General features: G+C 47.3%; 2 protein-coding genes across 5 annotated transcripts in view; both read right to left on the bottom strand.

Moving 5' to 3' along the window:
- Positions 1-1,078: 1,078 nt before the first annotated feature.
- On the bottom strand, positions 1,079-3,630 carry NUDT16 (nudix hydrolase 16). The gene is made up of 3 exons (XM_008156653.3): positions 3,440-3,630; positions 3,064-3,342; positions 1,079-2,296 (listed from the first exon to the last, which is right to left on the bottom strand). The coding sequence occupies exons 1-3, from the start codon at positions 3,611-3,613 to the stop codon at positions 2,135-2,137; spliced, it is 615 nt and encodes a 204-aa protein (XP_008154875.3). The 5' UTR covers positions 3,614-3,630; the 3' UTR covers positions 1,079-2,134.
- Positions 3,631-9,849: 6,219 nt separating this feature from the next.
- Positions 9,850-17,386, bottom strand: part of NEK11 (NIMA related kinase 11) — a 193,325-nt gene continuing 185,788 nt past the window's right edge. For 2 of the 4 annotated variants that reach the window (XM_028129297.2, XM_054729553.1), the window contains one exon: positions 14,813-15,671. In XM_028129297.2, coding sequence (XP_027985098.2) covers positions 15,389-15,671 — 283 coding nt within the window. In that variant the 3' untranslated portion in view covers positions 14,813-15,388. Of the gene's footprint in view, positions 9,998-10,163; positions 10,319-14,812; positions 15,672-17,386 lie in introns of those variants that run through there. The other 2 variants (XR_008558849.1, XM_054729552.1) reach the window with 2 other exon arrangements.

Here is a 17,386-nt window from a genome sequence, read left to right as displayed (position 1 = left end):
TCCTGAGCCCTCTTCTCTTCTCTCTCCCTGGATGACCTCATCCATCTGACAAATTGCTCTGTCATCTTTCTGCAGATGACCCACAGATTTGTATCACAACATGCCCAAAATGACCTTGATTCTACCCCCTCCAAAAGCTGGCTATCCCCCCCAGGTTTCCCTTCATCCACAACTTGAATAACCGAAGATACAAACTGAAAGCCACCTTGAATCCCCTTTTCCCTCACCGCACCCCAACCAGTCCATCAGAGGGCCTGTCAAAATGCCACCACCGGCTCACCCAAATACATCCACTTCTCTCCACCTCTACTGCCACCCTGGCCCAGATCACCACCATCTCCCTGTGAACTGCTGTGGCAGCCTCCCATCTCACTTTCTATCCCCTTTGAGTCCACTCTGCACACACTAAGCCCCCAACCATGGCCTCTTGCCTGCCTCTCCAGCTTCATCTCTCCTTGCTCACTATAGTCTAATTACACTGGCCTTTTCCCGTTTCTAGTCCATGCTCTGGTACATTAAAGACGGCTGCAAATTCCCTACCCTCCCAATGGAGAGATGGAGTCTAATTCCTCTACTCTTGTTTTGGGATAATTTGCCAATTCTTCCTCAGGGCCTTCCTCCCTGGAAAACCTTAGAATATTCTTCCCACACTCCTACCTGGCTACTTCCTTCTCACCTTTCAGCTAAAATACTCTTTCAGAGAAGGCCCTTCCAGACCACCTCAAGTAAAAAATATCAAGGTAGGACCTGTATCAATCCATTAATTCCTTAACACTGTCAAAAATAATAGGCATCACAATTAAAATTATTAATCTTATTTTTCTCTCTAGAGCAGGGGTTGGCAACCTATGGCCCACAGGCTGGCAACCTCCTTTTAAAAATAGTCTTGCCTGGCCAGCTTGGCTTAGTGGTTGAACGTCGACCTATGAACCAGGAGGTCAGGGCACATACCCGGGTTGCAGGCTCGATCCCCAGTGTGGGGTGTGCAAGAGGCAGCTGATCAATGATTCTCTCTCATCACTGATGTTTTTCTCTCTCTCCCTCTTCCTTCCTATCTGAAATAAATAAAAATATACTTAAAAATAAGTTTTATTGGAACACAGCCACACCCATTTATTTATGTATTGTCCATTACTACTTATGACATGGCAGAGTTGAACAGTTGCTACAAAGACCATGTGGCCCAACAAAGCCTAAAATATTTACCATTTAGCCCCCGAAAGCTTCCCAGCCCTGAGGGGAGCAAGTCCGATGGCTCTGTCCCTAGATCTCCAATTCCTCATACACACTGTCGAAGAACAAGAGGGCCGGGAGCCCACTATAAACCCTTTACTGGGAGGCTCCTTTTATCAGAGCAGGGCTAGCTCAGGGCTGTGTCAGCTCCCTTCTGATGTCCCCAGAGTCTAACGGGTCCCAAAGATGAAAACCCTGAAGGAGATGCACCAGGACTCAGATGTGTCAAGTTCAAGGTCAGTCCAAGGAGACCAAACCATTTCCTCACACCTTTCTGCTCAGTTTCAGAAGTCAGCAGGGGGTTGGTTAGGACCCTTTAACCTCCTTTCAGGGGTGTACTGCTTGGGCCAATTCCCAGGCAAGGATGTGACCACTTTCAGAGGGAAAAGGGGTCCTCGGCTTTTCTGTCCTCAACAATCGTGGGCTGGGCTAGACCCTGGAGAGCAGCCATGGATGAGCGTGGGAAGAGACCAGGTAGGAGTGTGGTTCAGAAGCTCCTCCTGGGCAAGAGGATGGGATGGTGACAGCTTAGGCCCACACGTGCCACTTCCCAGTTAAACTAAACTTTGGGGGTCAGGGAGGCATCGGCTTGTGTGTGGGCGCAGATTTTACATTCAAATGCCTGGGGGCTGCCAGGCTGTGTGTGTGTGTGTGTGTGTGTGTGTGTGTGTGTAATGTACAGGGAGGAGACAGGCTCTGAGATTTGCCAGGGCCCCTGGGATGAGATGCAGCCTTTTGCCTCTGATGCCATGAGTTGCTGGGGGCCCTATGCTCAGAACATATTGCACGTACTTCTCCTTTTAATCTGTTACCTATCAGGCGCAGGCCCAGGAAAAGAAAACACTCCTTTCTCCTCCCTCTCACACACACGTACAAAGGTCCTGATCTCAGAGCTGAGGCCTTAAGGCCTGACGACAGAGCCAGATTCTAGCAGTCCCAGCTCCTGGAGGGCTTCCAGCAGCTGCTCCCGCGCGGTCCCAATGAAGGTGTTCTCCAGGAAGGCGGGCAGGCCGCTCACACCATCCTGCAGGGTGTACAGGGGCACCCGCACCAGGCCCAGCACCTGTGAAAGGAAAAAGACAGGGCGACATTGGGGACCCAGGCAGCTCATCCCAGCCAGTGGTTCTAGATCAGACACCTCACCCCTTATCAGTCCAGCAGAACCAGGCCTGGGGACTCGCATCTCAATAAAGCCTAGTGGGCCTAGCTCTATGCAGACAGGGGACCCAGCTCGTGCTATCCAGCTCCAGAACCTATAGTGGCGGCTGCCTCGGGGATGCCTGCTTGGTCCTACATCAGCAGTTCTCAAGATGTGGCACCCAGACCGGCCCTATCAGCAGCATTTAGGAACTTCTAGAAAATACAAATTCTCAGGTCTTGCCCTCCCTCCTCCACTGAACCAGCAAGTCTAGGAGCGGGACCAGTAAGTACTGTTTTAATAGGTCTCCCAGATGGTTCTGATAACCACCAAAGTGTGAGAACCATCTCCATGTACCATTAGCTTCCCTAGCTCCCCTAGCCTAAGCGCCAACGTTTCCCCCACCAAGTATCAGGCCACATCTCCTATCCAAGCGAAACAGGGGCCTCGGGGGCAATGCCTGGCCATGAGAAAAGGGGGGCAGAAGAGAGGCTTGTTTGGGTGCGTTCTAGAAAGTCAGCTGCAGAGGCCTGTAAAGGGGGAGTAACGGAGAAACCTCACGGGGGTGGGGGTAGGTGGGTCAGCCATCCAGATGAAAGCTAACCAAGACTTGAACTCCACCAGGAAACCCAGGGAGAGGCTTTCGGAGGAGGAGGGAGGGCGTGGGATGGGGGTTTCCTGGCTGGCCCCACCTCCAGCCCGTGGTCCTGGGCCAGCGGCGCGCCCCTCTCCACGGCCGTCAGCTGCTCCAGCGTCAGGAGCTTGGCGTAGAAGTGGGCCACGACGCGCGGGCCCGACGACGCGGCCGACGCGTACGAGCTGCGGTAGTCGGCGCGCTCCACGCGGAAGGCGGCCACAGCCTGGCCCAGCTCCTCGCTCAGCTCGCGGTTCAGCCCGTCCTCCAGGCTGCTGTCCGGAAAATTCACGAAACCGCCCGGGAAGCCCAAACGCCCATCAAAGCGCATCTGCATCTGCAGGACAGGGAAGCGGGGGTTGGCCGGGGCGCCAGAGGCCGGCCTCGGGGCGGGGAGGAGAGCGGGGAAGTGGACGGGCGCGCCCCCTCCTCACCAGGACCGCATAACGCAGCGGGATGCGGCGAAAGAGCAGCCCCGGGTCCGGGGCGTAGAGCAGCGCGTGGCACGCGTGCCGCCAGTTAGTCCTCAACTCCAGGGCCTCCTCCAGCTCCATCCGGCGGACCCCCGCCGGGGCCAGACGCTCCGCCACGGACCGGCGCTCCCCCATGGCCGGACGCTCCCCCACCGGCGGTTCAGGAGGCCCACGTGGGCAGGCTGGTGGGTCTCAACCTGGACCAATCCGAGCCTGGGCCCGGCGGTAAGGACCAATCCGTGCAGGGCTCAGGCCAGGTGGCAGCCAATCGGGGAGGGGCTTGGGTGAAGTCGTTGGCGGTGGGACACTAGATACTGAAACCTAACTCTGGATTGGGCCGCGGGGCATCCTGATTGCGCAGCGGGTAAATTATGTATCTGTAGTATTTCCCGAGCCTGAGCAGGGTTTAATTAGGGAGGAATCCTGGGAGCTGGGGGAGCATAAGGAGCGATCTGGGAACTGCATCTGGTTTGGTCTGGATGGAACATGAAGCACGTGGGCTGGGTGAGAGTTAGAAAGGATATGAGGCCCTCAGCTGGCGTGGCTCAGTGGTTGAGGGTCGACCTATGAACCAGGAGGTCACGGTTTGAATCCTGGTCAGGGCACATGCCCAGTAGGGGGGTGCAGGAGGCAGCCGATCAATGATTCTTAGTTTCTCTCTCCTTCCCTCTCCCCTCCTTTCTGAAATATATATCTATAGGTATAGATAGATATATAGATATAGATATAGATATATATAGATATAGATGATATAGATATAGATATAGATATAAGATATATATAGATATAGATATATAGATATAGATATAGATATAGATATAGATATAGATATAATAGATATAGATATATAGGCGGAGTTGGCCTTCCTGGGGCAATGGCGAGGAGGGATGGTGTAACTCTCCAAGTTGTGGAATTGTGAGGACTCCTTGGCTGACTGAATGTTGGGAGAGAATTATACTAGGATGAGGTCAGAGTTTATGATCTGGGTCAGTGGTCGGCAAACTCATTAGTCAACAGAGCCAAATATCAACAGTACAACGATTGAAATTTCTTTTGAGAGCCAAATTTTTTAAACTTAAACTTCTTCTAATGCTACTTCTTCAAAATAGACTCGCCCAGGCCGTGGTATTTTGTGGAAGAACCACACTCAAGGGGCCAAAAAGCCGCATGTGGCTCGCAAGCCGCAGGTTGCCGACCACGGGTCTGGGTGGATGGTGGTGTCTTTTTTTTATCCTCACCCTAGGATGTTTTTTATTGGAGAGAGAGAGAGAGAGAGAGAGAGAGAGAGAGAGAGAGAGATCCATTGCCTCCCATATGTGCTCTGACCATGGATGGAACCAGCAACCTGGGTATGTGCCCTGACCCTTCAGTGTACTGATGGATGCTCTAACCACTTAGCAACACTGGCCAAGGCTAAGGTGGTGTCATTTTTTTGAGATGGGGATTTAGGAGGGGTAGCCAATGGGAACTGCAGTTCTAGTCAAGAATTGGGAGTGGCAATAGGCAGTGGATAGGACAGATAGGATCCATGAGGTTGCGGTAGGCAGACAAGAGCAGCGCAAGGATGGCGAGCCGGGTACAGAGGTCACCAGAGCAGAAGGTCCCCTAGCACATCCTTGGTTATGCAGTTTAGACCCCTTGACCTTTTCTCCCACGGCATGTTGCTAGTCATGCAGGTTAGACCCCCTTAGAGGGAGAATAAACAAGAGGACCCGAGAATAGCCCTTAAGCATTAAGTCCTCAGGACAATGAGGTTCTGATCCATATCAAATACATGTAGGCGTCAGTTGTGTTTCAGCTCCTGGCCCAGAAAAGCAGCAAAAGCAGACAAGGAACGCCATACCTGGCATCAGGACTAGCTGTGGTAACTAATGGCTCTGGTGCCACAACCCTCAAAGGACACACCTGGAAAACTGATGAATATTCTAGCGAGATCCACCCCTGGGACTGTCCCTAAAATCCCCATCCTTAAAAGAAGGCCCTTAGGAAGGCTTGGGGAGCACCCTAGCACCTTTCCTGGCACAATACCTTTCTTTCTCTTTTCCTAATCTCCAAGGACCCTCCTTTTGCCTCTGGAATTTGTTTCCTGAATCCATATCTTCTAAGACTCACTTCTACCTTTGTGACTTTCTAAGTAAACTTTCATAGTTTGAGTCTTGGCTCTGAATTTTTTTTTTTTTAATCCTCACCAGATGATATGTTTTTATTGATTTTAGAGAGAGAGGAAGGGAGAGAAAGAGGAGGGGAAGATGCCAAAACCAGTTTGGCTCGGTGAATAGAGTGTCGGCCTGCAGACTGAAGGGTCCCAGGTTCGATTCCGGTCAAGGGCATGTACCTTGGTTGCGGGCACATCCCCAGTAGGGGGTGTGCAGGAGGCGGCTGATCGATGTATCTCTCTCATCGATGTTTCCTAACTCTTTATTCCTCTCCCTTCCTCTCTGTAAAAAATCAATAAAATATATATGTATATATAAAAAAAAGAGGAGGGGAAGAGAGGAGAGGAGTGGAGTGAGAGAGACATCAGTGTGAGAGAGATACATCTACTGGTTGCCTCTGGTTCATACTCGACCCATACATACTCGAACCAGGGATTGAACCCACAAGCTAGATATGTGCTCTGACCGGGAATCAAACCTACAACCTTTTGGTGCATGGACAACACTCCAACCAACTGAGCCATTCGGCTAAGGCACAGTACAATGAATTTTAATGTCTCCCCCTTTGAGGGAAGGTCTGAATTCTTTCTTAGCCAGAACTCAAGTTCTGAGGTTGCTAAACCAAGGTCATTGGTAACATTCTGGTGCTGTTTTCACCTCTGCCAACAAAAATTTCCAAGGAAGGGTAAGTGAGGAAAGAGCTGTGGGTGAAACCCTGTGGGCACAGGAAGGAAAGTGAGGAAGGTTTAGAGGTAGAAGAAGTGCTTAAGTCTTTCTAGACTTACCCCTACACACTCTCAGATCACCTAGCTGAGGGACAAGGATTCAGGACCTCTCACCCCAGCCCAGGCCTTCCCCACCTTTTCTGAGGCTTTGCACTCTACATCAATAGTCAATATTTGTTACACGGAGGAAAGGATGAGGCAGCTGCTTGAGAGGGCCTGGGCTGTCCAGACCAGACCTGTCACCTTAGCATCATTTAACTGCCAGACCCCCAGGGGCTTAACTGTTAAATGGAGATACCAACCTATTAGGAATGTTGAGAGGTTTAAAGCCTTCAGAACAGTGCCGGCACCAAGTAAAGGCAGCGTCCTTGGGGTTGAGGCTGGGCAGAGTGTTGTCTTACGTTAAAGACCTGTTGGTTGGAAGTCAGCCACTATCATCAGGTCTCAGCACCCCTAGGAGAGAACGAGATGTCCCCGGCAACATCTTTGCTAGCTTATAGTCTTCTGAATAGCCTGGCATTTATAGCATCTACCAACATCAGGCACTGGGTCAAGGTGATGAGACTGTGCCTGACACAACTCATTACCCCATCAGAGTTCTAGAGCACTTGGAAATGGCCCTGGTTAAACATTAGAGTCACCTGGCGCAAGCTCACAAAAACCGCCAGCAGTACTGGAATACAACTCAAGTCTGAAATAAATACCTGCACGTTCATACTGATACGGACAATGCACAAGTAAATCCATGGTGAGAAGGGAAATCTCTCATGCAGAAGAATCTGAAATACTGTACTCCCCCTCAAGGAGGCAGGCCCCAAGTGCCCGCTCCTGACATGTGAGTTGTGAATAGTGATCCCTTCCAAGAGGACAGTAGGCAAACAGGTGTGTGTGTTGGGGGAGAAACCTGACAGACATTACTTTAGCCAGGGGATCAAGGTCAACATCAACAGTGATAAGTCATGCTGGTAGTATAATATGACGTGATGAATATGATACTTAATGTCAATGGTCTTCCTCCCAACATGTCATAACCCCCATCGAATCATTAGAAAAGCACTAAACAAACCCCAGCCGAGGGACGTTCTACAAAACACCTGACCAGCATGCCTCAAAACTGAAGGCCATCAATCAAGGAAAGTCTGAGAACCTGTCACAACAAAGAGGACACTAAGGATGCATGACTACAAATGCAACGCAGTATCCAGGATGGGACCCTGGATCAGAAAAGAGCATTAGAGAAAAGGTAAGGAAATCTGAATAAAGTATGGACTTTGGTTAACAGTAATGTATCCATATCGGTCCATTATTGTAACAAATATTAGTGTAAGATGTTAATGACAGGGGAAACTGGGTGAACTATATGGGAACTCTGTACTTTCTTCAGTTTTTCTGTAAATCTAAAACGTCTAAAAAATAAAGTTTATTTGTAAAAAATTTAGGAGGCTGCAATCAGCAAAATGTAGACTGAAGGAAACTTTACAAGATAAATGGTCTTGTTTCTTCAATAAGCGAATTACAGGGGGAAAAGAGATAGAGGCAGAATCTATACATTAAAAGGGATTGAAAAGACATCATTTTAAGTGATTGGGTTTTATTTGGATCCTAATTTGAAGAAACAAACTTAAGGGCCCTAGTTAGTTTGGCTCGGTGGATAGAGTGTTGGCCCACAGACTGAAGGATCCCAGGTTTGATTCCGGTCAAGGGCATGTGCTTCAGTTGCAGGCTCGATCCCTGGCCCTGGTCAGGGTGTGTGTGGGAGGCAACCGATGGATGTGAGTCTCTCACATCTTGTTTTTCTTTCTGTCTCTCCCCCTCCCTCCCATTCTCTCTAAAAATCAATGGAAAAATATTCTCAGACGATGATTAACAACAACAACAAAAAAAGAAACAAACTTAAGGAAAAATTAAAACAGTGGCAGAAATAAGCAAAACTGACTAGATATTTGATATACAGGAATTATTGATCATTTTTTAAAGTGTGATACTGGTATTGTGACTTTAAAAAGAGTATTGAAAATAAATACTAAAATATAAAGATTTTCTTGCTACTTTAACATCTCGATATGGATTAAATACCTTTATAATTGAGTTTTGTGGTTTAAGTTTTAAGCACATGGAAGAATAAAAATCTTATGATTCAACAAAGGAAAAGATTCTTTATCTTTTAGAGATATGTGCTGAAATATTTATGAATGATATAAAAATAATCCAGTGGGGGGAGTGGGTGAGAGCATAAATAAAATAAGATTGGCCATGAATCGATCATTTTTGAAGGTGAGTGATGGTTTCATAACAAGGGCTTATTACATTATTCTCTTTACTTTTATGTAGTTTGATGTTTTCCATAGTAAAATGTTAAAACGATCTTCTCTTGAAGTTAAAGGGAAAGGTTATAATTTACATTTGAATAAAGGTTTGCATTTCACAAAACTTTTTTTACAGGCACAATCCCTTTTGGTCCAGGAGAGGGAGAGGGTAGGGTCTAGTCTCACTTTTTAGGCAGAAAGAAGACTGTGACCAATGTCTGCCACCTGCCAGGAAATTTCAAATCATTTCACTTAATCCTCCTAAAAACTTCCAGGTCTTTCAAATGCAAAGCTAAGTGGGGAGGTGTCACCAGCAAAAAGCTGCCAGTTAGAGCCAGTTGGGGTGTATCCAATTTGACTTACTGAAAGGGCTAGATACTTACTGGTTTTTAGGTAGTAACATTCCTGAAGTCACCATCGGCAACCTTAAAGGAGGTGGTGTCTATAGAAACCAGCCCTGTTCGTGGTTCTTTGCAGGTCCAGCATCAAAAGCATCCTCTGCTGTGTGGTCTAGAGCTCATTAGGTGGATCTATTTCACTGTCAGGACAGAACTTTTCAGACACTTCCAGCTTCATGCCTGGACCTCTTCACCTGAATACCCTATCAGCACCTCATTCCAACACACCCAGGAATGAACTTAGTATTTCTCCAGCCCCCACCCCACCCATCTGCATCTCCTCCTGTTCCCCCCAGCTCTGCGCACGGCCCACCATCAGCCCAGGCACCCATGCTGAAAACCTAGCAGTCCCCACAGACAGTTCCTTCACCCAAATCCAGTCGGTCTTTGCTGCACTCTCAGTGCCCTGACTTCATCGGGTGGTCAGGTCTTCATCTTTTCTCACCTGGACCACACCACTCAGCACCCTCCCTATCCTGCCTACAGTCTCACCCTGCGCTCCACAGTTGCATGATCCAGCTAAAAGCCACTCTTTGTCCAAACTTCAGGGGCTGCCCTTTTCTATAGGATACAGCAGAGCAAACTCAACAACCCGGCTCCCAGCTTTGCCTCCTGTATTAGTGATCTACTGCTGAGACATATTTAAAATGGAGTGACTTAACAACGGTGGGTTAGAAACTGAGAAATGGTTGGCTGGATGCTTCTGGCTCAGGATTTCCTATGAGGTTTTCATCCAGATGTCATCAGGGCTGCAGTCAGAGGAAGGCGTAAAGGCTGGATCCAGAATTTGCTTCCCTCAGGTGGGTCACTCACTGACGTGGCTGGAAGTTGGTGCTGGCTGTTGGCAAAAGCCCCAGATTCACACCAGATGTCTCCATAGGGTTGCTTGAGTGTCTGCCTGACATTGTGGCCAGCTTCCTGCAGAGTGAAAGACCTAAGAGAAAACAAGGTGGAATCCATGTCTTTTATGGCTTTGTCTCGGTAGTCATACTTCTGCAGCATCTTACTGGTCACACAGGCCACCCCTGATGCAGTGTGAGTGGAATTACACAGCAGGAATACCAGAAGAGAGGATCATTGGGGGCCACCATACCTTCCTCTCAAACTTGACTCACTTTATGGACCACCAGCACACAAAGAGTTCAGGTTCCCAGACCCCAACGCTGTGTCCTGTGTCTCCCATCTATGTTCTCCATACTTGCAAGATCTTTTCCTCCTTCTTATTTGCCTGGTGATTTTTTTCGCCCAGCTTTTACTGAAATATAATTGAAAAAAAATTACATATTTTTAAGGTCTACAACATGATGTTTTGACATACACTATTGTGCAACGATTGTCACAAGCTAATTAACATATCTTTCACCTCACACAGTTAACATTTTGTGTGTGTGTGTGTGTGTGTGTGTGTGTGGTAACACTTAAGATTTACTTTCTCAGCAAATTTCAAATATATAATACAGTATTATTAACTACTAGAGGCCCGGTGCACGAAATTCGTGCGGGGGGGGGGGGGTCGTCTCGGCAGGGGGGTGGGGTGGTGTCCCTCAGCCCAACATGAGCCCTCTCCAATCTGGGACCCCTCAGGGGATGTCTGACTGCCGGTTTAGGCCCAATCCCTGTGGGACATTCCTCTCACAATCTGGGACAGCTGGCTCCCAACTGCTTGCCTGCCTGCCAGCCTGATCACCCCCTAACCACTCCCCTGCCAGCCTGATACGACGCCTAACTGCTCCCCTGTCGACCTGGTCACCCCTAAGTGCCCTCCCCTGCCGGCCTGATTGCCCCTAACGGCCTCTGCCTCGGCCCCCACCACCGTGGCTTTGTCCGGAAGGACATCTGAAAGATGTCTGGTCTAATTAGCATATTACCCTTTTATTAGTATAGTCACCATTCTGTACATTAGATCTCCATTTCTCATTCATCCCACATAACTGTACCTTTTGTACCCTTTGGCCAACATCTCCCCATTTTCCCTACACTCCTGACCACTGGCAATCACCATTCTTTTCTGTCCTTATGAGTTCAACGTTTAAAGATTCCACATATATGTGAGATCATGCAGTATTTGTCTTCCTCTGTCTCATTTATTTCACTTTGCATAACATCTCCCAAGTTCATCCATGTTGTTACAAATGGCAGAATTTTTTTTTCTTTTTTGAAGGCTAAATAATAATCGGTTGTGTATATATGTCACATTTCCTTTACCCATTCATCTGTGGAGACACTTAGGTCGCTGTCATTGCCTGCTGAATTCTTATCATTCATGAGCTTATACTAATGCTTGGTACAGAATGTGAACTCAGTACATGTTGAGCTAAAATCCAAGGGCGAATTAGACCACGCCTGCGGAAGGGATGGTCTTGGTTGGCTCCGTGTTCCTAGGCAGCACTGTCTGGAGACCTGCCAAAAGCCAGGAAAGATGGTCCATGGTTCACCTGAGCCACTTTGACAAAGGGTAGCCATATTTTTTTCTGAGAAGCCACAGAATCATTTAATTAGAAGTACATTTTCCCCTAAAGTAGTAAAAATCAATTCCAAAAAGTATGAAGCCCAAGGATTTGGTAAAAGGTGTTAAGAGAAGGAATAGAGAGAGTGACGCCTGGAGAAGGAAGGAATATTGGCTAACTTATTGCCATAATAATACATAGGAAACAACCACAAAACCCCGAGGAGCACACAGCAACGAGCCTTTGCTTTCGGCTTAGGAGTTTGCAGGTCGCCGGAAGCTGCTCGGCCTCATTCCTTGGCTGGGGCCGCTCTGCCCGTAGCTCTCGTCCTCTCCCGTGATTGGCAGATGAGCTGGTGAGGCAGATGCACAAGAGAACGTAACAACTGCACCTGCAGTGTCCCGCTCCTGAGTGGCCCCTCAGCCAAAACAGGTTCCGTGGCCAAATGTGGAGTCTTCATGGGGGCGGGAAGTTACAAGGGAAGAGTCAGGGGGTCCGGGGAGGGGTGAATTGGAACCCAAAATTCAATCTTTCAGAGCAGGAAAAAGCCACAATACTTTGGAAAGAAAACAATTTCGAGCTGTTGAAAGATTGTCAAACGAACCCTACAAATGTACTTTGAAAAATATCCCTGTTGGAGTCAAGCCTTCAATGCTGCATACTTGTTCATGGCTCTGGTGCTAATGAATATTTATGGTAGGTTATTTTATAATGTGTATGTGTTGGACCAAATTTCTGAATATCCTTCTGAAGTTAGGCAAGAACTGAGTATCCTCAGGGTCTTGGTGATGCCGCTAATTTAGGGGTCACACAGGCCGGTTAAGGGAGTGAAGGTCATAAAGACATTGTGCAGGGGGCCTGCTGGGCCTCGGAGCTGCACTCTTCTTGGCCCTCCCAGCTCTTAGCTGCCTGTCAGCGATTTTTAATCAAGTGCTAGCTGAAAATGGCTGCAAGTGTGTACTTTTGGGGTGTGTTTGCATGGCAGTAGTAGAAACTTAGAAGCCTAAAGAAACCTTCCGAGATGAATCTCCAATGATGGGAGATCAGGCGGCCTGATCAAAAAATAAAGGATAATTTCTCCTCTAAAGTGGAGGACATCTTACAGCATTTAAAGCATTTCCCACATTACGGCGAACCCCATTGGCAATGTCATGCAATTCAACCTATTATATCACCTTACTTGTGCGTTACAGCAATCTTCAGACAGAGGCAGGAAACTAAGACTCAGAGGAAATGACTTGCCCTGGATCACACAGTAAATGGCAAGAGTGGGTCTAGAATCCACATCATCTGGTATTAAGTTCATTTTTTCCCTACATAGGTTGTGGCAGGTCATTTAAAAACATTCTTTACTGTGTGTCCACCCCTGTCCCTTTCCCCATCCTCTAGCTCTGTCTCCGTCAGTCCCTTTCTTACACACACACTTACTTCTCTTTGCCTCATTATTCAGTTTTGCTCCTGGCCCCATTCTCCTCTGACACATTAGCTAGCGATCCCATCCTCCTGAAAGAGGAATTGGGTATGTTTTCCCCTTGAGCAACTGTTTAGTTTGCCAGCCTCCTTTACCCTGGGCCCCCTGTGGTGGCCGGACTCTTGTAATAGACCTAGAGCTTCTGCTCCAGCCTCCTTCCAGATACATTAAATAATTAACTTCCATCACGCCCCTTTGTGTGTCTAATCTCTGCATCACCCAAAATAGCTGGTGGCATTTCCTCTGCATAAATAGAAAGCAGAAAGGTCAATTGGCATTTGTGAAATATATATATTTTTTTACAAAGCAGCAAGCTAGCAGGGCCCCTTTAGTCCCTCATACCTGTGACTGTTTCCTAACAAGCGCCTTCCTTGTTCCCTAATTCCTCAGCCAGTTTCCACTCATCATCCTGCAGTTGGTTAGTGATTAATACCCACACTGGTGTATGTGTGTGTGTGTGTGTGTGTGTGTGTGTGTGTGTGTGTGTGTGTGTGTGTTACGTGCTGTTGAGTTGGCTCCCACTCCAGGCAACCCTTAAGAATGAGGGATGCCCACAATGCCCTGTCCTAGGCAGTCCTGCTCAGCTCCTGTAGACTCATGCCTACGGCTTCTTTTATGGAGTTGACCCATCTCCTATTTCGTCTTCCTCTTCCCACTGTTTTCTTTTTTTTCTTAGCATTATTATTTTTTTCCCAAAGAACCCTGCAACCTCATGATGTGCCTGAAGTAGAAAGCTTTGGTTTTGTCATTTTTACCCCCACGACGATTCAGGCTTAGTGTACTCTAGGACCCAGCCGCTTGCTCATCTTTCTGGCGGTCCAGGGTATCCATAGAGCTCTCCTCCAATCCCATATTTCAGGTAAAGCATTTTTTTTCCCCTATCAGCCTTCTTCACTGTCCAACTTTCATATCCATACATAGCTGCTGGGAATACAAGGGTGTGGAATGACCTTGGTCTCCAATCCTTGTTCTTGATGATCGTCTCCCTTTCCACCTAAAACCATAAGTTTCCCATGAGAAAAGTGCCCTCCCTGGGCCCGGAAGAGAACATTCTTGTCACTGGAGCCTGGGTATCAATGCCAAGATGGATCTATACAAATAAACCTATCAAAATAACCCTTATCTTCCATTAGTTTCCCCTATATTTCCTTGTCACTTTCCCATAATTTAACCCTCTTAGGAGTTCAAATCCCTTTTCTTTTGTCTAGTCACCTCTCCACAAATTTATTGCTCTTTGTCAAAATGGTATACAAGCTCTCAGGCCTAACCACTTTCTTGGGTTTTTCACTTCTTTCTAGAAAGCCCCGTGCCATGTGGAAATATTAAATAAAATCTGTATGCTTTTTCTCCTATGAATCTGTCTTTTGTCAGTTTAATTCGTAGGCCCCAGCCATAGAACTTAAGAGGGTAGAGGAAGTCTTTCCTCCCCTATAACATGTATTTAAACCCAGGGTATTGTTCCCTGAACATTATCTTTAAATGTGTCTATGTCCCCAGTTGAAAACTCACATGCATAGTGGTTAAGAGTATGGGTCCTAGAATCATAGATCTGGGGTGCAATCCCAACTCAGCTTCTTCAAGCAGGTTACCCAACTCCAGCATCCTTAGCTGTAAAATGCAATAATCTCTCTCTCTCTCTCTCTCTCTCTCTCTCTCTCTCTCTCTCTCTCTCTCTCTCTCTCTCTCTAAGATCCAATAGGTCCTTATAGTAGTAAGCACAGGACTGGTATATAATGGGCTTCCAAAAAACCAAATGTTGCCTGATCTAAGTAATAATTATCATTAGGTAGCTATATTACATTCAACAAGATACTTCTAGACAAAGAAAAGCTAAAATAGGTGATTTTGTTTTATTTGAATGGAAAATCTACTTATTAAGAATAAGAATCTTCAGTACTCCATGGATGAGTCTGGGGAATAAATCATAGGAAAGAATCCCTATACCTAGGCACTTCTTGCTTGTTGGCCTATGGAAACACAAAAGTGGACCCAAAACAGGTCCCCTGAGACAGGCATGTCTGACTCCTGGGCAGCAGCTCAGTGTGTCAGAGGCCAGTGTCCAACAACCCTCAAGGGCAGGCTGGCCACAGTCCCCAGAGACCAGGCAGAGGCACAGAGTCTGTCCTCCAGGTGGAAATGGTAAAGAGCAGAGGGCTCCTCCCAGGCCATGCTCAGGGGGTCCTACCCCAGTGGAAGCCCCGAGGGCACACTTGTGGGAATGCGCTTCAGGAAGCCAAACTAGACCCATATGGGCATCTCAGAGTGTAGCCGGAACAACACTGACTGGCCCAGGACTCCGAATACAGGCAGACCTGTGTGTCTGCGACTCTGCCTGCCTTTGGCTCAGGAATGAAAAGTAAGGATGGGGGCTCCAGCTGTGTGCCCAGCTCCCGCCATAGAGTCCAGCTTAGGTGTCGGATGGATTTTCACAGAAATGTGTCCCCTTGAACTTGCTTGCTTTTGGCAGCTGTTTGTGATGGTTCTGAAGTGTGGGCCCTTCTCCCGTGGTGATCAGCAACTGCTCCTCAAAGTAGAGGAGCTGGTCGACTTCAAAACAGTCGCTGGCACGAGGCACCACTTTCTCTAGAGACGCCCTGACCTCCGCCTCGCAGGCTCTCTGCCTCCGGGCCCTCTTGAGGTAGTGATAGACCTCCTCAAACACTGCTGCTCCCAGCTTCTGCACGGCGGACCTGCCACAGAGCGAGGAAAGAGGAAAGACAAAGAGGAGTTACCCAGGGAGATCGCCTGCAGGAAATGTACTTTCAAATGACTAGTTACACAAATCACATGGTAGCCCTGGGATTTGGAAAAAAAAAAGGGGGGGGGGGATAGCATGTGGTTTCTCCAGCTTGAACATTTCACAATATTCAACAAATATTTCCTGAATGTTTGGTATGTTCTGGGGACCCTTCTAGGCTCCGGGACACAGCATAAAACAAGTGAGGCCAACCCCTACCTCCATGGAGCTTATCTTCCAGGGTAGAGACTAAACAGATGAATTTAAAGATATATTCACAATACAAGGGCAGGCGGTGCTGAGTGCACTGGAGAATAAAGCAGGGTGAGGGGTGGAGGAAGGTGAGGGGCAGGACGATCCTCGCTGAGGAGGTGTCTGCTGAGGCCAGTACTAGGGGGAGACAGACCTGGGAGCCGAGGCTAAAATGTGTCAGAGAAACATGGAGAAGCCAGTGTGGCTGGGGTCAGGAAATAGGGGGAGAAGGACGGTGGGATATGAAATCAGAGAAATAATGAGAATAACGAGAAAGAAACTGTTCTAGGAATTACAGGCACTTTTCTATGCACTTAGCCTTTACAACAGCTGTGTGAGGGCTGTTTGTTTGTTTTTAATCCCTATTTTACAGAAGAAGAAACTGAGGCTCAGGTGATCTGGGCAAGTTCCCAGCAAGGCCAGCGTTCACTCCTCTGTACCTGCCTCCAGTGCCTGTCCATCTGCAGCTGTCAGCTGTCCCCTGTTACAACCATATTGCCCGACCTAGTGCATTTATTTTGCCTCTATTTTCCTCTGCCTCCAGCTAGGGTCACACACTAAAGGTCTACGGCAAAACGTGGCCATGACATACTTTGTTCGATCAGCATGTTTTCTTTCCTTCTGTTTATTATTATTTTGGAACTTTTTAATGTAAAAGTCCCGAGGCAGGGCCCGCACTCTGCACTCTCCGTGGTTTTACTGCCCTTTGCTCACCTCCTTCCTTCCTTATCAGCTTATACGAGGCTGCTTCTCAGATTTCCCCCACCTGCCTGACTCAAGGGCATCTGAGTGTTATGAATTTGGGTAGACAGTTCAAAATTTATGTGCCAACATTGACCTCATCAGTCCTCCACTGAACATTTAGCTTTGCCCTGGAACACCGTGTGACTGTCTTCAGAAATACAGCTTTTTCGTTTCGGGAAGTATTTTCTGGCTCCATTTCTAGGAGTGAGATTAATTACATGTGTGTTCACTCTGTGAAAAGTCATGCTTGTACCTGTGATTTCTGCACTTTTCTGTATATATGTCGAGCTTGGTTAAACGATAAAAAATTGTGTGAAAATGAAATTATCAGGTCAAAAGCTATAAATACTTTTATTACTTTACCTTTGGAAAAAATGGTTCTTTATTCTGCATGTCAATGGATTTGGTGAAAAAATAACAATTAGGCTTTGGATTTTTTTCTTCAGAATTTTTAAAGCATTGCTACTAGACAGTAATGCTGGCAATGTGTCTGACAATAACATTGAAGGCACCAGAGACTCTTTCATACATTTCACAAGCTCTTATTGTGCAGTACAATTCAACCTTGTAATCTCCAGAATGTGTGTGCAGATAAAAAGAAGAATAAGTAATTGATCCTGCTCTAGTTTAGAGACTAGTAATTATAATGCAAGCTATATACATTTTAAACTT

This window comes from Eptesicus fuscus, chromosome 18 (genome assembly GCF_027574615.1).
Source record: "Eptesicus fuscus isolate TK198812 chromosome 18, DD_ASM_mEF_20220401, whole genome shotgun sequence".
Classification (NCBI taxonomy): domain Eukaryota; kingdom Metazoa; phylum Chordata; class Mammalia; order Chiroptera; family Vespertilionidae; genus Eptesicus; species Eptesicus fuscus.
The sequence above is the reverse complement of the archived record's forward strand: the minus strand, read 5'-3'. Positions and strand labels throughout refer to the sequence as shown.

Excerpts from the sequence above, each read along its gene's own strand:
- NUDT16 (XM_008156653.3), bottom strand. The coding sequence starts at position 3,613 with ATGGGGGAGCGCCGGTCCGTGGCGGAGCGTCTGGCCCCGGCGGGGGTC. Across the intron at positions 3,343-3,439 it reads CGCTGCGTTATGCGGTCCTG|ATGCAGATGCGCTTTGATGG; the intron begins GTGAGGAGGGGG and ends CCTGTCCTGCAG. Across the intron at positions 2,297-3,063 it reads CCCAGGACCACGGGCTGGAG|GTGCTGGGCCTGGTGCGGGT; the intron begins GTGGGGCCAGCC and ends TTCCTTTCACAG.